This window comes from Doryrhamphus excisus, chromosome 6 (genome assembly GCF_030265055.1).
Source record: "Doryrhamphus excisus isolate RoL2022-K1 chromosome 6, RoL_Dexc_1.0, whole genome shotgun sequence".
NCBI lineage: Eukaryota > Metazoa > Chordata > Actinopteri > Syngnathiformes > Syngnathidae > Doryrhamphus > Doryrhamphus excisus.
The window spans coordinates 18,570,488-18,596,638 of NC_080471.1; the positions used below are offsets into that span (position 1 = coordinate 18,570,488).

General features: G+C 43.9%; 1 protein-coding gene across 12 annotated transcripts in view; it reads left to right on the forward strand.

Moving 5' to 3' along the window:
• Window positions 1–26,151, forward strand: part of tjp1b (tight junction protein 1b) — a 78,815-nt gene that overhangs the window by 1,681 nt on the left and 50,983 nt on the right. For 6 of the 12 annotated variants that reach the window (XM_058075564.1, XM_058075566.1, XM_058075567.1 and 3 more), the window contains exon 2: window positions 754–868. In XM_058075564.1, the coding sequence (XP_057931547.1) occupies window positions 754–868 (115 nt within the window). Of the gene's footprint in view, window positions 1–403; window positions 438–620; window positions 655–753; window positions 869–903; window positions 1,447–8,450; window positions 9,560–26,151 lie in introns of those variants that run through there. The other 6 variants (XM_058075571.1, XM_058075578.1, XM_058075573.1 and 3 more) reach the window with 5 other exon arrangements.

Genomic DNA, 26,151 nt, shown 5'->3' on the forward strand with positions numbered 1-26,151 from the left:
CGACTCCAAATTGTCCATAGGTATGAATGTGAGTGTGAATGGTTGTTTGTCTATATGTGCCCTGTGATTGGCTGGCGACCAGTCCAGGGTGTACCCCGCCTTTTCGCCCCAAGACAACTGGGATAGGCTCCAGCACCCTAGTGAGGATAAGCGGTAGAAAATGAATGAATTCATGAATTAATTGCATGTTGACCAGACTTAAGTCAGAATTAATTACAATAAACCGCATATCGAATATTATAATAATAATAGTAATATTGACTGTGCATCTGGAGTTATTGGTGGGAACAAAATTGACAAAGGAAATGCTTTTGACCCTAAAAGGCTGCCGTACTTTCTGGTTGAGGGCTCATACACAGGGAGACAGTAATTAGCATGCTAGCTGCTAATCTCTAATGAACTAGCATCAACTGTTTTGATGGACAGAGAACAAATACGTGAGTTTCAAATCACCACTCATTCGTGTTGTAAAACTACAACTACAACTTTATTTACACAAGTAAAAGAAACAACCCAACAAATACTAACAGACAAAGCTAACATTATGGAACTCGTAGTGTGAGTAGTAAATGTGTTTAAAAAACAATTTAGTTCAAATTATTATTATTATTTTACCGTTTTAGGTTGACAACAAAATGTTAAAACTAATATTAGGTGGGTTAATGTGAGCTGAAATCCTAGTCCAGCCTAGGCTAATCATAGCATTATAGTAAGGAACATAATGAATGAAAACATGGCTGTCTGCTCTGACAGATGGAGCTCCAGGAAGGGGAAAAAAAGAAGGCCTCCCTGTGCCCCCCCCAAACAGTCCAGGAGAGGAACCTCAGTGCTCCCCTCCAATGTACACCGATCCAGTCTTTAACTCCAGGTAAGACTGCTAAATATGGTGTTCAGCGCATGTTGTTGACACTATAATAATAATAATAATAATAATAAGTCTGACTTTGACGTCACTATTAGTCCACATGTATGTGGATTAGCAAATTAATTAGTTATCGTTATGAGAGAGCTCGACAAGAGAAGAGTCGGGGCATCTCTAGCGGATAAGGCCTTGCAAGTGCGTCACAGCTGAGTGATTGAGTGGCTTCTGCGTGAGTGTGGACCCCCGGAGAGTACCCTTGTCCCAGCTGCTTCAGCAAGGGGGGAGGGGTCTGCACTGTATAGTGTGTGAGACAGGGTGGACAGGGTGAGCTTGAAGTGACGGGACAGACGAGCTAATATGCTCCCCAGACCGTTAAGGAGGCCTCTTTAATGTATGACAGCTAAGTCAGCATTGAGACAGCAAGTCCAGTGGTGTGACCCCTGGGCAGTGACACATACACACGCAAACGCAAACACACACACACACAATGATAGCATCGAGACATTGCAGCACCATAGCAGCACACACCAGAGAATAGTCACAGAGCCTCCAATCAACACGCAGACCTTTTTTTGCAAGGCAATGTAAGTCCTTTTGAAATTATTTATGAACATACTTGATGATTTCCTGTTGAAGTTACTCCGCGATGTCGTTCTGAGCTAACATTTTTGCAGTAGCAGGTTGGAAATAACGTGAGAATCAGTAGTCAGCCAAGGTTGTATGCATGTACTGTATATCAGTAGAAGGGGAAATGGCTAAATCATTTGTTTATTCAATCTAAGAGGAAGTAGGACACAAAGTGCTTCAAGGCATGGCGGTTTGGTGCCAGCGTGCCAGCGAGCGAGGCACGTTTGCAGCCACGCTTGTTGGAAAACAATGTCAACCTGATGGTGAATTGTACCTTTACACGAAACGGTGTGTGTTGGCTCGAGGAGGAGATTGTCAGCTGTGTCAATCGGAGGGGATGTTGGTTGTTTTTTTTTTTTTTGTAACCAGAGTGGTGCTGAATCAGAATGATTACGCACGCAGCTCACATCTCTGGAATGAAAGCGCACCAAAAGAGCCTGACTATAGCTCCAGTAGCTACTGTATACCCCGCTTTTGCTTTATGGAGCACCACAGGAACAGATGTGAAATTGACTGAATCCAGTTTAAGTGCTGTCAGCTGAAATATTGCTTTCACTGAATATTTTTTTTTTCCTGAACGTCACAGTCAGTCATTTCACCCGCCCAGAAATTCATCCGCCGATTTACAGTAAGTGCATTTCGAATGAAATGGAATGGCCTTTATTGTCATTATACAAGATGTACAACGAGATTGGAGAGCTTCTCCTTTCAGTGCAGTAGTCAAGTTCATTCATTCATTCATTCATTTTCTACCGCTTTTTCCTTATGAGGGTCGCGGGGGTGCTGGAACCTATCCCAGCTGTCTTCGGGCGAGAGGCGGGGTACACCCTGGACTGGTCGCCAGCCAATCACAGGGCACATATAGACAAACAACCATTCACACTCACATTCATACCTATGGACAATTTGGAGTCGTCAATTAACCTAGCATGTTTTTGGAATGTGGGAGGAAACCGGAGTACCCGGTGAAAACCCACGCATGCACGGGGAGAACATGCAAACTCCACACAGAGATGCCCGAGGGTGGAATTGAACCCTTGTCTCCTAGCTGTGAGGTCTGCGCACTAACCGCTAGCCCACCGTGCCGCCCTGTAGTCAAGTTTAAAAAAAAAAAAAAAAAGTATATAAAAGTAGAGTAAAAAAGACAATTTAACAAGATATATACAAGATATATACAAGGTATCCAAAATATACACATAGTATTGCACAGGAGCATATGCAGGAGCAGATATATTAATTTTAGTACAATGATAAATGGATGGAAAATGGAAAATGGAATGGAATAAATGGAATTTCAAATGAATGACGACACACAAGCATTGAAGGTTTTAAATACCCCTTTTTTAAGGTGCAACCCCTCTTTTGCAATACATTCAGTGATAGTCATTCACTGACATCCAACATAACCAATACGTGTTAGGTGGGGCGGAGCTTGCAATGTCAGAGCAGGAAGACGGCGGGTTCATAATCTATGAAGAATATTCGAATATTAGTGCCCTCCGACATGCAAGTGATCCCAGCCGGTGTATTTTTAAGCAGAACTAAAAAAAAAAAGATGATTACTGCCAAAAGCCTGTTGTGGCCAACAGAGCGAGGGAAGATGGCTGGCAGAATAAAGCTGAGCATGTGAATTCAGCCTAAGTTACCATTGAGATACAGGTTGCTTTAAAAGAGAGCTACCTTCATGGAACAAGTCAAGTCTTGGCTTTCTACTCAACACAGTTTGCTAACACAGTGTTTTTCAACCTTTTTTGAGCCACGGCACGTTTTTTTTTACGTTGGAAAAATTTTGCGGCACACCAATAACCAACATTATTTGCTTCTTTCAGCTTTTTCCTGATTACGGACTCGCCACAGCAGATCCTTTTGATCCGCATACTAATTTAACCAACAATGTTACAACATGTCACCACTACCTCTCACGTGCATCACTAAGTCTATTAGAGGAACGAGGCAATCAGCTATGTGTTGCCACACGGACGAATATTACATTGCTCTGCCAGTCTTTACACCAATGACACGTGACCATGACATAATATTTGCAGAAAATTATTAATACATGATTAATTAAAAAAGTGATATTGAATAATGCCTCTCGGCACACCTGACGATATCTCACGGCACACTTGTTGAAAAATCACTGTGCTAACACACCAAACATGCTGCGCAGAATACCCCCCCAAAAAGGCAGATAGCATATTATAAACAACACAGACAGTGACGTTTTTAGATATACAGTGGTACCTCCAATTAGCACAAAATAGCAATGCGATGAACCATACCAAAACATCTGAATGACCGTCATCATTTCAGGTATGTAAATATCCCTGATATGGTGCAATGCATGCTACTCCGGTTCCCGCGTAACTGGTCTATTATAAAACTGGCGTTGCATTGAGGATGACATATTGTGTGTTTCTTATTTTACATCCATAAAACATGTTTCTGAGTCCAACAACAACACATAAACATTCAACTTACATACAACTTATGTTTGTGGCATCCTGAATCAAACGTAGCATAAGTAACCAGCTCGCCGACGCACTTCCACGATGTCACTGCTGCGACATCACTGCCGTCAGCAGTCGTTTTCTTTTCTCCATTTTCTATATTAAACAGCAAGGTACATGTTTATGCATTATTTATTGGTTCTGTTATTTTGATATATTTTTTACACTTCAGCAAATCCTGCTTATAGCAGAATAATATGTTTTTTTGTTACTTTATGGTTTTGTTGGCAGACTGCACGGCGGTTAGCGCGCAGGCCTCACAGCGATTAGACCGGAGTTCGATTCCACCCTCGGCCATCTCTGTGTGGAGTTTGCATGTTCTCCCCGTACATGCGTGGGTTTTCTCCGGGGACTCACGTTTCCTCCCACATTCCAAAAACATGCTAGGTTAATTAGCGACTCCAAATTGTCCATAGGTATGAATGTGAGTGTGAATGGTTGTTTGTCTATATGTGCCCTGTGATTGTCTGACGACCAGTCCAGGGTGTACTTTAGTGAGTCCCATAAGTCAGTGATTCCCAACCATGGGTACACGTACCCTTAGTGGCGCATGAGCAAATTGCAGGGGGTATGTGGAAACCTTTAATTTCCAAGATGATAAATAAATGTTCTTAATGATTTAATGCCCTGTGATTGGCTGGCGACTAGTCCAGGGTGTAGCCCGCCTCTCGCCCGAAGACAGCTGGGGTAGGCTCCAGCACCCCCGTGACCCTTGTGAGGATAACTGGTAGAAAATGAATGAACGAATGGTTTTGTTGTTTTTTCTTCCCACAAAACCTGATAGCTAAAAGTGATGTTAAATGTCCAGTCCATTTATCATTTGCAATTTGTTTTGCATCATTTTCTGCTTGTAAAGCTATAATTATTGTCTGTAAAATGTTTTGTGTAAACATGTTTGGGTTGTCTGGAACCAATTAATTGGATTTACATTATTTTCTATGGGAAAATTTGCTTTGGTTAGAGTCTGTTTTGGTTTGAGTTGGCCTTTCTAGAAAAGGTGATCCACCGGTGTGTGCGGTGTGTGTGTTCAGACCTGAGGCCTTACATGTACAGCATATGTGAAGAGCAGCTGTGATGTAAGTCCTTCATCCATAAGTGGAGAAAGTGAGCCTCTGGCAGGTTGAGGAGGTGGAGAAGCAGATGAGAGATTAACGGAAGCTGCGAGGTTGTGTGTCTCTGTGCTGATGACTCACCTTACAGCACATATAGCGAAAGGCACTGCGACAGCACTGAGGTGTGACTGAGTGTGTACCCGTGTGTATTTCATACCTGCCATCTTCTTGGTGCAGTGCTTTTAATGTGAAGAGGAATTTCTCCGTGAACTTCCTCTTTTGTTTGGTGGAAAAACTAATAAATCACAGGGTTACAGCAGTGGAGGTTCTTAGGGCTTTGGGCCAGGTTTGCCTCCTCTGGGAGCAGCCAGAGTCCCACAAACCAGCTTGGGTACTGCTGCACAAAGTAAAGTGGACAAGCAGGAAGGACACAAGAAAGAAGGGCAGCCCCGGCTGGCCTATTTACTGGAGGTGTAAAAAAAAGCAGTACTTTTATGTGTTATTAGTACCTCGACATGCTTGTGTGAGTATCTTGTGCAGTGAAAATGTCAGCAGTGGTTTCATATAAGAGAAAGAGAAATGATTGGCCAGGCTAAGCCATTAATGTACAGGGGGGGGATGCCAGTGTGAATTCTACTGCTGCAGTGGGTTTCAGACTGCAGCACAACTACTGACCCCGCAACTGCCGATATGCTCTGCACGCTACTGACTGACTCACTCAAACACACACACACACTTGCATTCGCTGCATTATACTGAGATATGTTTCTAATATTATATATATATCCACTCATAAAAGCCTATAGCCTGTGGTGACCATAGGCGTTTATTTGTTGAATGGCTGCATTTGAAAATAGGTTCTTTATGTATACAAAACTTAGTAGCGGAACCACCTTCCTGAACAATGTGAGCACATTTGTAAAGTTATGAAATGAGATCTCATTTGTCAAGAACGCAACAGATTAAAACGCGATGGTATTTCTCAGCTGAGCAGACTGGAAACTATGGCATTGCTATTCTGAGTGATAATACACGTAATATGGAAACAGCAGTGTGCAAGGCAGGATTGGAATAGCACATTATTTTTTTAACGCATACTATAAACCTTGCGATCCTATCTGCACTCTGCGTTCCCAGCATTACTTGTTTCCTTGAGTGAGTGGCTACTTTTCTCCTATCGGAATGGAAGAAGCTGTAGTAATTCTATACTTGATTAAACTTAAAATTTGCCAAATCACAATACAGCCGGGGGCGGCACCGTGGTCGAGTGGTTAGCGCGCAGACCTCACAGCTAGGAGATGTTCTCCCCGTGCATGCGTGGGTTTTCTCCAGGTACTCCGGTTTCCTCCCACATTCCAAAAACATGCTAGGTTAATTGCCGACTCCAAATTGTCCATAGGTATGAATGTGAGTGTGAATGGTTGTTTGTCTATATGTGCCCTGTCATTGGCTGGTGACCAGTCCAGGGTGTACCCCGCCTCTCGCCCGAAGACAGCTGGGGTAGGCTCCAGCACCCCTCGCGACCCTCGTGAGGAAAAAGCGGTAGAAAATGAATGAATGAATGAATCTTGGAAATTAAGGCTGCACGGCGGACGAGTGGTTAGCACGCAGGCCACACAGCTAGGTTCCCCTCTCGGGCATATCTGTGTGGAGTGTGCACGTTCTCTCCGTGCATGCGTGGGTTTTCTCCGGGTACTCTGGTTTCCTCCCAAATTCCAAAAACCTGCTAGGTTAATTGGCGACTCCAAATTGTCCATAGGTATGAATGTGAGTGTGAATGGTTGTTTGTTTATATGTGCCTTCTGATTGGCTGGCGACCCACAATATTAGCTATTGTTTGTAAATAAAAGTGCATCCCATAACCCCCCAGTGACTGGTAAGCCAGGTTTTACAGATGTTCTGTCTTGTGGTAAAGAGGCAGCTCTCTCCTCCACTACAACAGTCCAGACAGATAAACTTACGCTCACGCCTCACTGGTGTATCAGACTATTGATTGAAAAATAAGCCATTTGCGGTTAATGACAAGTGGGCTTTGGCAAATGACTGCATGTGTTTACAAAGGTAATTTGAGGTTCTGGGTAAAATGCATTATTAAAGACTTTGCACTGAGGCACGCTGTCAGACTTGCAAGAATAGCACATGATCACACCTGAAATTATTCATCATCTTCAGATCCCAAGCATTGCGTGTTTTAAATGACACTTTTTTTTACTGTGCTGCAGTTACAACTAGGGCTGTGGTTCTCAACTGGTGGGTCTGGACCCAAAAGTGGAACCATTTTTAGTGGACTGTGGATCGTTGGATCCGTGGATCGGTATAGAAAATGGATGGATGGATGAAAATCACAGGGTTTGAGGTTGGTAATAATCTACAGACATGGCTGGTCATCCAATGTAGAGTGTACCTTCAAAGTTGCTTGCATATTGATTTCATGGTGCAGTGGTTTCTTAAAAGGCAAATGAGGTTTGTTGTATTGATTGTTTTATTTGTGGTTCCACCACAACATATTGCAGCCTTACATAAATTACAAAGTGCTCTTTTTCTTTTACATTGTTATACTGCCAGACTTACAAAATGGTTGTGCTCTGAGTGACTGCTGTAGACGAACCTTAGCGGACGTGGATAAGGTCGGTGGAAATGATTGGTTTCACATAATAATAATAATACATTTTATTTGTATAGCGCTTTTCAAAATACTCAAAGACGTTTTACAGAAAAATTGAGTTGAATAAAAGCAAATAAACAGAGTAAAAGATACGTTAAAATACAACATTCATTTGTTTATATACAGCTAAAACAAGGGTAAAAGCGGGTCACAGCAGTCAGATATAAAATGTTAGACATTAAAAACAGATTTAAAGAGGTGGGTTTTTAGTTGTTTTTTGAAACTGGGAAGGTCGAGGCAAGCACGGAGCGAATGGGGCAAAGAATTCCAGAGGTTTGGGGCAGCGATGGAGAAGGCTCTGTCACCACAGGTTCGGAGCTAGGTCTTACAGGTCTTATATGAACCCACAATTAAGGCGCCGATTAATTGAGTTGAACGCCCTCGGGTTGTATGATTTGGAATTCAACTACAATTTTTGAGAAAAATGTCAATCAACATCACATTATATCATTATGTCACATTATGTCATTATTCATTCATTCATTTTCTACCGCTTATCCTCGCGAGGGGTGCTGGAGCCTATCCCAGCTGTCTTCGGGCGAAAGGCGAGGTACACACTGGACTGGTTGCCAGCCAATCACAGGGCACATATAGACAAACAACCATTCACACTCACAATCATACCTATGGATTAGGTTTGGATTAGGTTATGGATTCCGGAGTACCCGGAGAAAACCCACGCATGCACGGGGAGAACATGCAAACTCCACACATAGATGGGCGAGGGTGGAATTGAACTCGGGTCTCCAAGCTGTGAGGCCTGCGCACTTACCACTCATCCGCCGTCATTAAAGACATAAAAAATATGATTTTACTGATGGTGACAGTTTGACCCTGGACAGATTCTTTATTCGGTATGGAACAAATGGAAGGTGTTGTGTTAGACTTTTTACAATTTTGTGAAATGTCTCACAAATCTTGCATTTTAAAAGTGTTTTATAAACAGTTGGACTAACTTCTTGATATGAGTGGATAAATGCTCCAAATAAATGTACATCCTAAACCTGTATCAACATTGCAGGGTGACCAGAAGGGGGCCCTGCTCAGACCATTCTGAAGCCATATACTGCTTATTCCCTATCAGTACCAGGAAGTGCTGCCAAACAAACCAAGCACCGCTAACAGATATTTAAAAACAAACTTTTTTTTTTTAAACAGAAACTACTATTGCTACTACTACTATTACTACTACTACTACTGAGCATCTCCAAAAATGAATGCCTGCCACTTCGCCATCCTCTTTCTCCTCAACCCCTCCCTCCCTTGGACTACATGTACACACACATACACTCTCCTCCCTACCGCACACACACACATATACGGACGCTTGGACGCTGCAGCGTTTTTTAAGAGAGTGTTTGCAAGCCCGGAGAGGTGGGAGGAGGCAGGGGGGAGCGGATCATGTCAGGAGCGTGTTAGAAGGAGAGAGAAAAAAAAACACACTAAGGTGGAAGAAGAAAAATCCAAGACAAAGCGATCGGGATGGATGGGCGGTGTGTTTCGGTGTCATTGCAGACATGGGTCGCAGCGGTACGACACCTTGCCTTCAGCTCCTTGGGGGGTGTTTTCACTGTCAGTTCTTCGGCGTTGCAAATGGCGTTGTGCTGCTGATGCTACCGCTGCTGCTGCTGCTGCTGAGCCCGGGAGACGCAGCCGAGGCGGCGGATGCCAGGGAATAAGACACATCATATATGATCACCTGCGCTTTTCTTTGCCTTGGATTTTCCGTAGCGGTGGACGGTACCATGGTGAATTACCAGAAATACATTACAGTGATGCAGCTGGCTCTGGGGGTGACTGCCTCCAATAAAGAACATTGTCTTCCACCCAGGAAGCGAATGTGGTGAGTAGGAATCAGGATGATGATGATGATGATTATTATTATGATGAAAGAAATTCAAAGGTGTCGTCAAACAAGATGACATAATAGAGCCTTTTATCACTGCAGCCAATCTGTAACCACCTCACCACAAAGCATGCTGGGAGTTTGTGCGTGTGTGTGTGTGTGTGTGTGTGTGTGTGTGTGTGTTCTCCCGCCATTAGTTCCTAAAGTTGAATGGCTTAGGTCAGGGTTGTCTAAACTTTTCCCACTTTTTTTTCCCACTTTAAAAATAAAAGGATGTGGCGGCTACTTTGTTTTTTTATGCATATTTTTTAAATTTTGTGATTAAAAAAACACATTTGTGTAGTATTAATATTTCATCTTTTCCATCTTTCCATTGTGTATTTTTTCTCTATTTTCCCCCATTTTCTTGCTACAATGTGCTGTGGATCGCAAATAGCCCCCCCGTCTTCGGTGATGTCATTGTCCATGTACCTCAATGAAAAAGTGTCATCCACCTCTCCTCCTGTGCTCATCATAATAAAAAAAAAAAACAAAGCATGACCCTTGACCTTCTGCTGTTTTTTCCCCCTCCTTTGCCATCTCTATAAAAGCTCACATTGCTCTCTTCCAGGTTGTGTCTTGTCTTGCCATCACTTTGTATCCTCATTACTCCAAACTGCAGGGGTCACCTTCTCTCACTCCCTCCTCCTGCTTTGGCCTGTTTACTTAAAAAAAAAAGAAAAAAGAAAAGGAGTCACTTTTTCTTCAAGCAGGAAGCAGTGACAAGGCTGAAAAGAGTGTGAGTGTGTTGTGTGTGTGTGCTTAATTACTAACAGATTACCATCTCCCTCAAAATCAAAGATACTTAATTAGGAGTTGGCTCCATGGACTCAGATAGCAGGTGGCGCTTGCTTACAAACACTTGGCTACAGTGTCAGGGAGTTACTGTTTTTTGGGTTTTTTTTGGGGGGGGGGGGGGGGGGCATAAAGCAAGGGCTATCCTATCTATCCTGAAAAACAGATGAATAGATGACAATCGAATACAAGTAAAAATACACTAATCTGATACAAGTGCAAATTGTAATGACATGCAATGCAAGAACTCACATAAAAATTGTCGACTACAACATCTAATGCAGCTGCATGCCGCAGCTAGGAGACCAGGGTTCAATCCCCACACTCGGCCATCTCTGTGTGGAGTTTGCATGTTCTCCCCGTGCATGCGTGGGTTTTCTCCGGGTACTCCGGTTTCCTCCCACATTCCAAAAACATGCTAGGTTAATTGGCGACTCCAAATTGTCCATAGGTATGAATGTGAGTGTGAATGGTTGTTTGTCTATATGTGCCCCGTCATTGGCTGGCGACCAGTCCAGGGTGTACCCCGCTTGTCGCCTGAAGACAGCTGGGATAGGCTCCAGCACCCCCGCGACCCTCATGAGGATAAGCGGTAGAAAATGAATGAATGAAATGAATGAATGAACATCTAATACTAGTTCTTTCTGATCCTGTTCCATGTACCATAAAAGTCATGTTCCAATCATAAGGTGATTTGATGCTTTGATTTGCTGTCTTCTTACATACACTGCTGACTCGCTATTTCATCAGGAACACCTCCACAATTTAATGACATCCAACACTGCACAAAAGCTCTGTAACCGTCTGTTTAGTTATCATAATTAGTTGTATGAGAGAGTGAACATATTGGAAAAAACTCTCAATATGATGCAGTGCAGTTCTATCCATCATTCCATCCATTTTCTGCACCGCTTGTTAGCTTTGTAAGCCGGATCCTATCCTATAGATGACGTTGGGAAAGACGTAGGGTTCATTTACTCTGGACTGGTCACCAGTCAAATACTGCACAAACAAACACTCACGCTTACATTCACACTTATGGACAATTTAGAATCTGCAGTTAATTGGACATGAATGTTTTTTTGACTGTGGGAGGAAACCAGAGTAGTCGTAGAAAAAACACTCAAAAACGGAGAGAACATGCAAACTCCACACAAGAGATGCTCCAATTCAAACCCAGATCGAACCATGTAATCTGTGTTGAAATGGACAAACCATTGCAAACTAGTGCAATTCTGGAAATTCATTCATTCATTCATTTTCTACCGCTTATCCTCATGAGGGTCGTGGAGGGTGCTGGAGCCTATCCCAGCAGTCTTCGGGCAAGAGGCGGGGTACACCCTGGACTGGTCGCCAGCCAATCACAGGGCACATATAGACAAACAACCATTCACACTCACATTCATACCTATGGACAATTTGGAGTCACCAATTAACCTAGCATGTTTTTGGAATGTGGGAGGAAAACTGGAGAACCCGGAGAAAACCCACACAGAACATGCAAACTCCACACAGAGATGGCCGAGGTTGGAATCGAACTTCCGAGTCATTCCGAGTTGTGTCGCCTGCACGCTAACCACTCGGCCTCTGGAAACCAAATATAATTAATTTATCTTTAAATATAATTAAATAAATGTGTATTATACTGCACTGGTAATAATGAAATTATAAAATATACCCACAGCTGTAAAAAAAAAACAACCCAAAAAACTAAGCCATTTTCTGAGTTTGAAACCTTCAGAACAATCAGTACTCTACCCAGTATTAGACCTCCACCTATTTGGATGAGCACCAAATTATGCGCCTTCATAGATTGCCGCCTCCGGTATATGTCTAATTTCAACATCAATATTCATGCATTATTCACTGTGATATTAAGGACAATGTCAAAAAAGTGCTGGAGCTTGCATAAAAGTTCAAACAAATCCTGGATGCAAACCTTCACGGTTCATGGTTCTGATGCCGCACCCCTTTATAATGGATGTGAATATTCTCATTCATCCAGGTCATTGTATTCTCAGGCCATTCAATCGATCGCAACTTGACTGTGCAGGTTGTCTTGGAAGAGGTTTCACCTCTCATCCGAGCAGGCTTCATCAGACTAGACTTTATAATATACAGGTATCAAGGAAATTTTTTTTGGATAACTTACACATATGGTAATGGTTTATTTCATTTGAACATGCACCAGATTACAATTGAATGCATCCCATAATCAGTTCACAGTTCCACATGTCCAAAAGGAGTAGGAAGAAGCAAAGCTTATTAAATCCTACCCCTCCATCTGGTACTTTTACAATCAGTAACTGTTACATTTGTTCACTTCCTGCTTTCCTAATATAGTTCAAGTTTTTATTTTTATTTAGTTTTATTTTATTTTTGTCAGATACCGAAGTACGAGGTGATATGACCAATCAAATACACTTAGATGAAAACATGCTTCACAGAAAGTGAAAAAATATTTGTATTATTCATTCATTCATTCATTCATTCATACCGCTTATCCTCAGAGGGTCGCGGGGGTGCTGGAGCCTATCCCAGCACTCTAGACTGGTCGCCAGCCAATCACAGGGCACATATAAACAAACAACCATTCACACTCACATTCATACCTATTGACAATTTGGAGTCGCCAATTAACCTCGGGTCTCCCTGCTGTGTGGCCTACGTGCTAACCACTCGTCCACCATGCAGCCCAGTTTATTTTTTATTTTTTTTCCAAATTACAAGGTCCAAATTATTTTTGTCTTCCCCTTTTTGCTTTTGTGTTGCTCTCTCTACTTAAAACCTCATTAACATCCAAATGACCTTAAGATTTTGACCAGGCCTTTTATTGTGACCAACCTCAGGCACACCTGTGCAATAATCACGCTGTTTAATCAGCTTGATATGCCACACCTGTGAGGTGGATGGAATCATAACAATGCAGTGTGAATAGGTCACGTTGATAATTTAGAGTAATTAAGTGCAAACACCTGTTGGAATCAGCCAAGGTCAGCAGGAGTCATACTGCTATCAATTTAATTGCGTAATCATATTCATTGTCTTATTATCTCAACTGCCGCCCCGGGACAAGATAAGGGAGTTCTCAGAGACCTTTCATGTCTCCTGTGTTATTGTTTGTGATGATCTGCACGTCTTTATATCAAGCGTCTTATTTTAGGGAACAGAGGTCCACTGGCACACAAAGGGATGAATTATTCATGCAAAGCGTGACAGTGAGCTCTGATCTCGTTAGATTGAAGATTTGTTATAGCGAGAGTGACAGAGGGAGGACAACTGCTATCAAGTGTTTTTGTTGCGGTAAAAGTACAATGGGCTATTAAGAATAGCGCCTCCTCAATGGAACTAATGATTGTTGTAAAACTCACTCTTGTGGGTTTTCTATCCATTTCCACCAACACACACAGAGAACACACTTTGGCACAGCAACACACTCCATGCTGTGTCTGCATTCATTTGTGTCAAGGTCACCATCACATTGTTGTTTTCCAGTAGACCTTTCAAAAACAATCTGCACGCAGCCCCCCCCCCCCCCCCAGCTATAAAACACTAATAATTGATAATGGACAAGGACATATGGGTGTGATACGTATGTAAGGTATTTGGCTTGTCTCTTCGAATAAAGCTCTACTTAGCAATAACAATGACTTAAATTAATATAGCTAATTATGTTTTATTCCGAGAACACAATGAGTGAGGCTGTTTAGAGGATGGAAAAATACATTCCCACTCAGTAACTTAATGTGACTTCAGTAATAAGCAAGATTTGATGAGACAAGTAATGTTACTAATGTTGTAGCAGAAGAGAGCTGTTTTGTTTTACTGAAGAAGATACATGCTAATATTTCATTAAAACACCAATAACAAACCTGACACATATACATGTATGTTCAAACTAATCAGCCATCCGTCCATCCTTTTTCTATGCATCTTAATCTTCATTTCATTCAGGTCACAAGGGTATGCTGGAGCCTATCCCCGCTGACTTTGGGCGAGAGTCACCTTGGACTGGGCCTTTTTGCCTTTTGTGCAAAAAAATGTGCAAATGTCTTGTGTTTAAAAAAATAACATATAAATACGGCTTTGGTATTGAATGAGTTAAGGACATTCATGCCATTTCCCACATACCAAGAATTCCCTCTTCTCCGGACATTCCCATTTTTTGGAGTGCAAAGACTAAAGTGTTCTAATTACTTCCACGTTTTTTAATTGATTTAGACCTTTCCAATGTTAAAATTCTCAACTCATTTATGTTGATGTTAGCATACTAGCATTTTAGCAATTTTTATGGGTACACGCATATATAAACACTTACCACTATCATGCTAGTTGTTATCATGCTAACATTAGGACTGCTAATGTGTTAACATTAGCATAGTACCGTTATTATCCATTTTCATAGCTAGACATCCAGTATACATAAACACTTAGCACTATTACAGATAACTTACTAACCCCTTATTTCTAAAATCACAAAAATTTGCTGATACAGTTAATCTTCAAACAGCTAAAATAATGCATAAGGCTAAAAATAACCAATTAGCTAAAAATGTCATCCAATACTTCTCTACAAGAGAGGAGAAATATGATCTCAGGGAAGAACTACATTTGAAACACTTATATGCTAGGACTACGTTAAAAAGCCATAGCATTTCAGTATGTGGAATCAAACTATGGAATGGATTGAGTAAGACCCTCAAACAATGCACAACGATGAGCCAATTCAAGAAACAATACAAGCAGTTGATGTTTGCTAAATACAAGGATGAAGAGTCTTGAACCAGTCATGATGTGCTATATATATTGACACTTACTATGGTACACATTATGTCATTGGATGGTCATATCACCTCGTACTTTGGTACGTGACAAAAATAAAATAAAAAAATAACAACTTAATCTATATTAGGAAAGCAGGAAGTGAACAAATGTAACAGTTACTAATTGTAAAATTACCAGATGGAGGGGTAGGATTTAATAAGCTTTGCTTCTTCCTACTCCTTTTGGACATGTGGAACTGTGAACTGATTATGTGATGCATTCAATTGTAATCTGATGCATGTTCAAATGAAATAAAACCATTACCATATATTAGCTTTATGCACACTATAAACCTTGCAATCCGACCTACCTCGGTTGGAGGTACCATTAATATGCTACATGTTATGCTAACATTAGCATGTTTGCATTGCCAGCATTTGTATCTGTTTTCATAGCGAGACACATATAAAAACTTACCACTATTATGTCAGGTGTCAACATTATCAAGTAATATTTCTGGTGTAAATCACACTATGGGAGGGAACTATGGTGCTTTTATAGTTTACATTATTATATGGGGAGCTTTAGGTGGCTACACAGGACTGGAATCTGTCCACCAATATCTGAGACCACCCAGTCTAAAATGACAACAATCTTATAGACTGACTAGCTACATTCTTTTACCTTTAGGGGTACAATGTCTTGTCATTAAGGTTTCAGTTACATCTACCCTTGAACATCTTTAAGTCCAGTAATTTGCATTACCCTGCGGGGTGCATGAATTTAAAAACATAACGAGTTTTGTTGTACTCGTGATAGTGTAACATATGTCGAAGTAGAAACTTTTTCAAATATATTCACTGAGAACACCTTCATGCTGTGCATATCTGCATAATAGTAGTTCATATGCTCAGTGGTGGCAGCATAATTGGTGACTTTTTTGTATATATCAAGCTGATATCATAATAATGTTCAAGTTTCCATATTTCACCGCATTTCTAATCTATCACTTTAAAGGTCCCACATTACACGAAATTGACTTTTTAATGACCTTATAACAGTAATGTTATGTGTCCCTAGAGCATGTTTATGAGCACCAAACGGGCTCCCTCACTTGCTTGCTCCACTTTTGAGAGTAGAGGTGCTCAGACATCGTGAAGGAAAACCTTGCGGGTTGACATTATATTGCCTCTGATCTGGCCCTTACGCTATGACCCCTGTTTTTGTGCCCGCTAGTTCATTTTTTTATTGTAATAAAAAAAAGAGAAGGAAAAAAACAGGTTTCGCTACACATCTTAAAATAAAGCCTTAATATTAGTTTTATTGTAACCAAACTATGCATAGTAGTCAACCTTCTCCAGTCTGACCACTTGATGTTGTTGACAAAATCGTTATTTATTACTACTATACTGAAGTCATACTATAAGTTTTTATACAATATATAAAAAGAAAGTGCAATGATTTGCTCCAAAATGGTAATTCTCTTAAATGCTCCTATATTTTTTCTAGCCTGGTCAGACTTCCTGCCAAGACACCATTACCTCATTCCACTGTCATAGTGGTGCAGCATTTGTTTATTTAAAGCACTTCTGTAAGGTTGTGAGGGAAAGCAGGGACTAGTGATGTGAACAAAAAAGGCCATCCGCACTTGCTGTTCGACTTGCAGCCGCACACTTTTTGGTGGGTGTTTGTTCAATATCATTTTTTTCTATTCAACGAATCCGGCATGGATGTGATAAACATGACAATAAATATACTTTCGAAGAAAAGACTAAAACTAGAAAAATTTGCATAATGAATGTGAAAGCACAATATCTTTTATTGTCTAAAACTCACCAATTGGCTGTCAATTTCAGATTCGTAGTCTTTGATTTATTTAACAGTGGGAAGCAAAAAGATACAATTCCAGAGTGGCCGGCATTCCCCGCATGCCTCTTTCCAAAATGCCTTACTTCCAAGGATACACCTATTCCGCCTTAGTTAATATGTTGGTCACATTATATGTAAATTGGGTTTTTTGAGCTGTTTTTGGAGGTGTTTTCAGAGGTCTTTATTGCCGAAATAAGTACATCCCATTATGTGCATTCTTAGCTGCCTCTTTTTACCTGTTTTCATATCTTTAGAATGCACAGAAAAGACAGAAAGACATGCACGCTCATGTCTCACATAAGGATTGTGAATGATGGGCAAAATTACCAAAAAAAGTAAAACTAATATTTTCCTTCCATCTTACATAACATATGACTTTGAGAAAGACTGATCGATTGTTGGTGTAACCTTTTTTTTTTTTTGACAAATGACAATTATAATATTGATTAATTGGGCTTTTTCAGATCTATATAGTTCAAAAGTGTGACGTCTGAAGATGAAAGGACAGGAAGTGGAAGTTCTGTACATAGATAATATTATGTGATACGAGACACGGAAATGCAAGAATCCCAAGCTAGAATTCATAAAAGAGCCATTTTGTCATTCATGAAAAACGTATTGTAAGAAATTGCAGGATGTGACATTACTGACATACGAGCTTCTCATATTATTAGAAATCTATACATCATTTCATCATTAATTCTCTCCTGGTCAAACAGTTTTTGCTACTGCTTCCTGTCCCGCTTATCTTATTTGTGTGTGGCACTGAGATTTACACCCTTCCGCCCGAATGTGTGCTTGTGTGTGTGTGTTCCATGTGCTTTCCCGAAATTAGCGGAGGCACAACTCTGTTCTCCTTTGATAAAGACTGAATAGCTGCAGCTCGCTCTATTAGGATTAGTCTTTACAAACAGATGTTCCTCTTGCCTGCAGTCTTAAAACCAGATTTCCTCTCAATGCACACAGCCGCAGATTAGCATTAACCTGACTAAATGAACTTTACTCTCTGTTGCAAGCCTGCAGGGATAATACAACAAGTCGCATGCGTTTATGTAACATTTCCTTTTATTTTTATAAAGTTCCCTGACATGATTCATCAAGTTTTCTTAAATGTGTTATAGTGTTTATTCTTTGCAATTATGTTCTACATTTTTTGATTTTTAAAAAACAATTTATGGTTAATTAGCAAAAATGACATTTATAGTTCATGGCAACCAACATGACAAACTCGCATGTAGCTCAGCCTCATTTCCAGAAGTCACCTCTCGACATTGTGTTGCTGCTGGATGTTCACAGTTTCCGAGTCATACTGTAAGTTTGTTTTCTTTACCAAAAGACCAAAGTTCAAAGGAAATCTGCACTTTTTTTGGACAACAATGGACAAAGCAATTGCAGAGAACAAGGGACAGATGGACGCCCACCTCGGGCTCTGTTTTTTGCAGTGATCATTTCACTGATGACTGCATCCAAGGAAAACCTTAATTGGAGGATTTGGCTTGAAAGAATGGTATACATGCATTTTGAAACAGGATGCTACACACAGAAAACAAAACAAGTCAGCAAGAGATGACCACTAAGACCACAAAGTTGGCACAAGAGCGTAACCCATGTCTTCTTAACATAATGTCTTGTAAACACTATTCCACGATAGCGACAAGGCTGCAAAGCATTATACTTGTTATAGAAACATCTTTTCATAGCGGCATGTTTACTGCAGGTCGGTGATGCTGACGAACATTATCATCGATCAACCAGACTATAAAAACACTCATTAAGAAGCCGATTTAAAACAATAATTGAAGGATAAGCAACTTCAGAGTAATTTACGCCCTAGCATTCCATGTATAGCACATCAAGAGTGAACCAGTCATGATGTGCTATACATATCACTATATTGACAGTTACTATGGTACCCATCATGTCATTGTATGGTCATATCACCTCCTACTTTGGTACGTGATTAAAAAAACACACCAAAAAAAACGAAAATTATATTAGGAAAGCAGGAAGTGAACAAATGTAACAGTTACTGATTGTAAAAGTACCAGATGGAGGGGTAGGATTTAATAAGCTTTGCTTCTTCCTACTCCTTTTTTTTATCTGATTATGTGATGCATTCACTTGTAATCTAATGCATGTTCAAATGAAATATAACCATTACCATTACCATTACCATTACCATTACCATTACCATTACCATTACCATGTTTGTGACCAATCTTCCAAGTTCCCTCTTCTCCAAATGAACTCCGAGAGTTTGTTCGTCATGGGTGGTGCAGTGAAAAATAAATGTAATATTTGCAAATTTTCCATTTGTTTTCAAAAATATAACAATGTAGAAAATCCAAACAACACATAAGATATTTAAGCAAGGTTGACCCTTGAAACCATTTGGGACTGTGTCCTTCTCGTGTGTTTAAAAGTGTCTGTGCCAGACTCAAGTCACGGCTGCTCAGCAAATTGTTACATTAGCAATACCCAAGATGGGAGGAATGAAGCGTAACATTGCCTATTGACCTGCTGATTAAGCAGTAGCGGTTATTGCTCCAACTAATCGCACCTGATTGCTCTTGGAGGCAGAGTGACGGAGGGGCAACAAGATAAGCCGCAGAGTGTCCTGCAGCTGATTAATGCCAGCGTGTCCCCCTGCTTCTTTCTTTGAAACAGCATCAGGCGCATGCTTAACTTTATTAGCGCTCTGCATCATCACACTTGGAGATGGACAGCGCGGGCCGTGCAAGGTCTCTGTATTGATCGCTTTGCTTTTGAAGTTGATACTTCTTTGTTCTCATGAGCTGCAAAAAGTACTCCCATACAGCCATGATCACAATCAGAAGGCCACTCCCAATATAAACACATTTAGGCTATGCTTTCTAAAGTCAAGGTTATATAGCACCTTGTGACATAGTATCAAGTCTAATACAATTAGTTCATCTGAATAGACTGCTTAGAGTGTTGGAGTGTGAAAATAAGAATTCAAGATGACCGTCACACATGAAATACTTCCATGGTAACAGGCTGATGAAGGAGGTGTGTGTGTGTGTGTGTGAAGAAAGAAGATTAAGGAAATCGAACAGTTACTCCAAACAAGTCAAGCAAACATCCACCCATTTTCTATGCCACTATGGTCGCAGGGGTATGCTGGAGCCTATCCCAGCTACAGGGTACACCCTGGTCAGGTCGCCAGCCAATCACAGGGCACATATAGACAAACAACCATTCACACTCACATTCATACCTATGGACAATTTGGAGTCGCTAATTAACCTAGCAAACATGCTAGGTTAATTGGCAACTCCAACGTGTGCCCCCTTAATTAGCGAATTTGGAGTCGAATTTAATTAGCGAATTTGGAGTCGCTAATTAACCTAGCAAGAGGGCGAGGCCGAGAGGGTGAGAGGCGGGGCACTGGTTGCCAGCCAATCACAGGGCACATATAGACAAACAACCATTCACACTCACATTCATACCTATGGACAATTTGGAGTTGCCAATTAACTTAGCATGTTTGCTAGGTAATTAGCGACTCCAAATTGTGCCCCCTTAATTAGCGAATTTAGCTAATTCGCTACTTAGCTAATTTAGCGAATTAGCGACCAGTCCAGGGTGTACCCCGCCTCTCGCCCAAAGACAGCTGGGATAGGCTCCAGCACCCCCTGCGACCCTCGTGAGGAAAAGCGGTAGAAAATGAATGAATGAATGAATGTTTTTGGAATGTGGGAGGAAACCGAAGTACTCGGAGAAAACCCACACATCCCATGACCCCCCAAGCAGCTATTCGAACCCATGTCTTCACAATCTCCTGACTGTGTGGCCAACATGTTAACCACTCATCCACCGTGTGACAAATTTCACACAATTAAGGCAAAAATAATGATCTCTCCTACTATTTACCGTTTTACTATTCAACATGAAAAATCTATATTACAACAAAGCTAGCTGTGGACCAAAAGTTTTGATGTAGCAACAACATGAAAAGGGCAGCAGGGATCTATAGGTCCAGGAACCCCCGTGCTTCATTATGACACAGCACCCTATGCCAATCATGGACAACAGTGGAAAATGTGTTGATAAGGGGTTAATCTAGTAGATTATTTTGACATGTATGTAAAAAATAATGCTATTTAAGTAGCATATACGGAGAAAACTCACACACGGGTAGAACATACATGCAAACACAGCGATGCCCAAGTGGAGAATCGAACCCAGGTCTTCCCCAGGTGGCCAACATGCTAACCGCACGGTCAACATGCAGCTTAGAAACAAACATTTTCAATATTTCCACATTTGTGTTTAACATGTACACCTATAGTCTTTATCTGGATGTTGACCATTTATTTTTGATCCCAGCTCCCTCAGCATATATTGTGGTTTAAATAACATTACATCAGGTATCACGTTCTGACCGTGTGGCGGAGAGGGTGGATCCCAAGATGCAGGACACAGCAAGCTCAGGTAAGGTCAAGCTGCTTTAATAGTTCAGGTGAGGAGACCCAATAAACAAAAGGCGCCGGAGCACAAAAAAGGGAGCTCCGTGGAAGGGTGCACGCAGGCACAACACAAAATACAAGGGAGAACAGAGCAGTCTTAGAGGCCAGCGGGCTACCGGACGGGTAGGAGGGTGCGTGGCCGAGGCGTGTGTAACGCTGGAGGAGGTACAGGAGTTAATCTGTCACGTCCACAAAGGAATAATCCAGCACCCTCCTGCCGCAGCTCAGTGCCTAAAGAAGGGAACCGGAAATTAGCTTGATTGTCAGCAGCTGCGCCCGTCAGGTAGCTCCGCCCAACTCCAAGGAGGTCCACATCTGTAGATGCACACAGAGAGCAGTAAGAGTCCTAATAACCACATGAACTGGGCGTACCCCCAAACCGACACGCAAGGTAACACATGTCACTGTGCAGCGTGACAGTATCCCCCCCTCCCAATTCAACGGGTGGTCCTAGGCGGACAACCTGGCTTGTCTGGGAACTTGCGGTAAAAATCAGATAAGAGGGTAGGGTCGAGGATAAGTGACCGGGAGACCCATGAGCGATCCTCGGGACCGTAACCCTCCCAGTCCACGAGGTATTGCACACCCCTGCCCCGTCTCCTGGCATCCAAGATAGACCTGGCTGTAAAGGCTGGGTGTCCGTCCACCAGGCGAGGAGGGGGAGGAGGCACTGGCGGTGGGTTAAGCTCGCTTATTGTAACCGGCTTCAGGCGGGACACGTGAAACACCGGGTAGGTCCTGAGAGAAGGGGGGAGCTTGAGTCTGGCGGAAGCAGGGTTGACCATACGAACCACCTTGTATGGTCCGACGAACCTGGGGGCCAACTTCTTTGACTCCACGGCCAGGGGCAGGTCCCGCGAAGACAGCCAGACACTCTGCCCTGGCTGGTAATTGGGTGCAGGCCTCCGATGGCGATCCGCCAGTCTTTGATTACGTTTGGCGGTCCGGGACAGCGCCGCTCGTGTGTCTCGCCACACCCGATGGACCCGGCGGAGCAACGAGGCTACCGAGGTAACCGATGATCCGGACTCCTGAGGGGGGAACAGTGGAGGCTGGAAGCCGTGGACCACATGAAAAGGAGAGAGGCCCGTGGAGGAGCAGACCAGGGTGTTGTGGGCGTATTCCACCCACGGGAGATCCCGAGACCAGGACGTGGGATGTTGGTGGCACACACACCTCAAGGCTGACTCCAGGTCCTGGTTTACCCGTTCCGTCTGCCCGTTGGACTGGGGGTGATATCCAGAGGAGAGGCTGACCGAGGCTCCCAACGACTTGCAAAAGGCCCTCCAGACCGCTGAGGCAAACTGGGGCCCCCTGTCGGACACCACATCGACAGGAATGCCATGGGGGCGGACCACATGTTGTACCAGGAGCTTGGCCGTCTCCAGGGCGGAGGGGATTCTGCGGAGGGGTACAAAATGAGCAGACTTCGAGAACCTATCTACGATGGTAAGAACCGCCGTGAAACCCCTCGAAGCGGGCAGACCCGTCACAAAGTCCAAGGCAATGTGCGACCAAGGGCGAGAGGGGATGGGGAGAGGGTGAAGCAGGCCAGCCGGTGGTTGGTTGGATGATTTGTTTCTGGCACAGACTGAGCAGGCAGCCACGAAGCTCTTAGTGTCGGCGTGGAGGGAGGGCCACCAGAAGCGCTGTGACAGGAGGAAGGCTGTGCGTCTGGCTCCGGGATGACAGGCGATCTTAGAACAGTGGCCCCAGGTCAGGACCTCCGACCGCAGGGACCGTGGAACAAACAGTCTGTCTGGAGGGCAGCCCGCTGGAAGAGGGGTGTCTCCGCTGGCTTCAGCCACCCTCTTCTCGATCTCCCACTGGAGTCCGCCCACGATGCAGGACAGGGGAAGGATGGAGTCAGGTGTTTGGTCCTCAGCTTGTGGTGCATATATACGGGAGAGTGCGTCTGGTTTGCCATTTAGAGAACCTGGGCGATAAGTCAGAGTGAAGTCGAAGCGGGTGAGGAAGAGGGCCCACCGGGCCTGGCGGGGGTTGAGGCGCTGGGCAGAGCGGATGTATGAAAGGTTTCTGTGATCCGTGTAGATGACAAACGGGTGTGCAGCGCCCTCCAACCAGTGCCTCCATTCCTGCAAGGCGAGGACCACCGCCAACAGCTCCCGATTGCCAACATCATAGTTGCGTTCAGCAGGCGATAGGCGCCTGGAGAAAAAGGCGCAGGGGTGCAGCCTCTGGTCAGAGCTGGAGCGCTGGGAGAGCACGGCCCCTACGCCAGTATCGGACGCATCCACCTCAACGAAAAACGGGAGATTAGGGTTAGGGTGAATAAGAACGGGTGCAGAAGTGAAGAAGGACTTGAGGCGCCGAAAGGCTGAATCGGCCCCCGGTGACCAAGAAAACGGAACCTTGGTAGATGTCAGCTTGTTCAGAGGGTCGGCGACTTTACTAAAGTCGCGAATAAAGCGCCGGTAGAAGTTGGCGAAACCCAGAAACCTCTGTAACAGCTTCCTAGATGTAGGAGTGGGCCAGTCAACCACAGCCTGGATCTTGGCAGGGTCCGGTTTCAGTTGCCCCTTCTCCACAATAAACCCCAGAAAAGGAACAGATGGTGAATGAAAAGTGCACTTTTGAGGCTTGACAAACAGACGGTTCGCCAAGAGCCTCTGGAGGACAAGGTGAACGTGCTGCAGGTGTTGTTTGGTGGAAGAGGAGTAAATAAGAATGTCGTCCAGATACACAAACACAAAGCGGCCAATCATGTCACGTAAGACATCATTAATGAGGCATTGGAAAACTGCAGGGGCGTTAGTAAGACCAAAAGGCATGACGCAGTATTCAAAATGCCCTAATGGCGTGTTAAAGGCCGTCTTCCACTCATCCCCTTTCCGAATACGGATGAGGTGGTAGGCACTACGTAGGTCCAACTTAGTGAAGATGGTGGCAGTGTGAAGTGGAGTGAAGGCGGAATCAAGGAGAGGAAGAGGGTATTTATTTTTTACCGTGATGGCATTGAGTGCCCTGAAGTCGATACATGGGCGCAAGGAACCGTCCTTCTTTTGAACAAAAAAGAACCCTGCTGCCAAGGGGGAGGAGGATGGCCGGATATGCCCTGCAGCGAGGGAAGTGGAGATGTACTCCTCGAGAGCCTTCTGTTCAGGTTTGGAAATATTGTATAGTCGGGATGAAGGAAGCGGCGCCCCCGGCAATAAGTCTATGGCACAATCATAGGGGCGGTGGGGGGGAAGAGACATAGCATGATCTTCACAAAAGACTTCCCTAAAGGTGTGATATTCCTCCGGAACCAGAGATAGGTCAGGCGAGACAGGAGAAGGGTTTGAAGGACAGACCGGAGGAGAGGCGGAGCGGAGACAGTTAGCATGGCAGAATGAACTCCAGTTGACTATTTTAAAAGTGGACCAATCAATATAAGGACTGTGACGGTGCAACCAAGGGAGACCCAAAACTACAGGAGCGGAGCGTGAGGGGATAACAAAAAAACAAATGGATTCCCGGTGGTTGCCAGACAGCAGGAGTGAGACCTGGCGTGTCTGATGCGTAATGCTAGCTAAGTGGCATCCATCCAAAGAACGCACATTTTTGCATCTCTCCACCCGCATGGTGGGGATATTAAGTTCCTTTACCAAGCCACTGTCTATAAAGTTCTCATCAGCGCCCGAGTCGACAAGGGCGGAGATAGCGAGGTGCCCCTCCCCTCCCCAAGACAACGTACCTTCCACTTGCAGACGGCCCACGGAAGCAGTGGAGGAGGGAGGGGGGGAACGTCCGTCCACCGATGAGCTCTGGGAGGGGGACGAACGTCGAGCAGCTGGTCGGCTGGAGCAGCGGGAAACTGGATGGTCCGCAGCGCCGCAGTAGCGGCAGAGACGAAGACGCAGACGGCGAAGTCTTTCCGCGGCGGATATCCGGTTGGCTCCCAGCTGCATAGGAACAGCCTCCCCGATGCTCTCGATGGGTGAAACCATCGACGGTGGAGGCGGAAGCGCCAGAGTTTCGTGGGGGTGAGAGAGTGGCTGGGGGCGTTCCCCACCACGCTGACGGCTGCGCTCCCGCAGACGGTTATCCATTCTGATGGCGAGGGAGATGAGCTCTTCGAAGGAACGGGTCTCATCTCGGGCTGCCAATTCGTCCAGCAGACGGGGACTAAGGCTGGCCAGGAAGACGCACCGTAGGGCCTTCTCATCCCAGCCGCTCTCCACTGCGAGAATGCGGAAGGAGATTGAGTGATCCGCCACCGAGTTCGTGCCTTGGCGCAGGGCCAGGAGGCGCAGTCCAGCCTCTCCTTCTCTGACCGGGTGGTCGAACACATTCTTGAGCTCTTCAACGAACAGGGGTAAGCTGGAGAGGAGTTCCGGCTTGTTTTCGCTCACCACCATGGCCCATTTGGCGGCGCGTCCGGTCAATAGACCAATTATATACGCCACCTTGGCGGAGTCGGTGGCGTAGGTTTGCGCTTGCTGACGAAACACGAGGCAGCACTGGTGGAGGAATAGTCTGCACTCGCCAAAATTACCCTCGTACCTGGAAGGGTGAGGGATATTGGGCTCCCGTGGGACTAGTTGGAGTGCCGGCGATGTTGTGGCCGGTGGTGGAACGGCGTCCGAGGGGGTGACCATAGACGTGCCAGTCAAGCGGGCGTGCATGTCG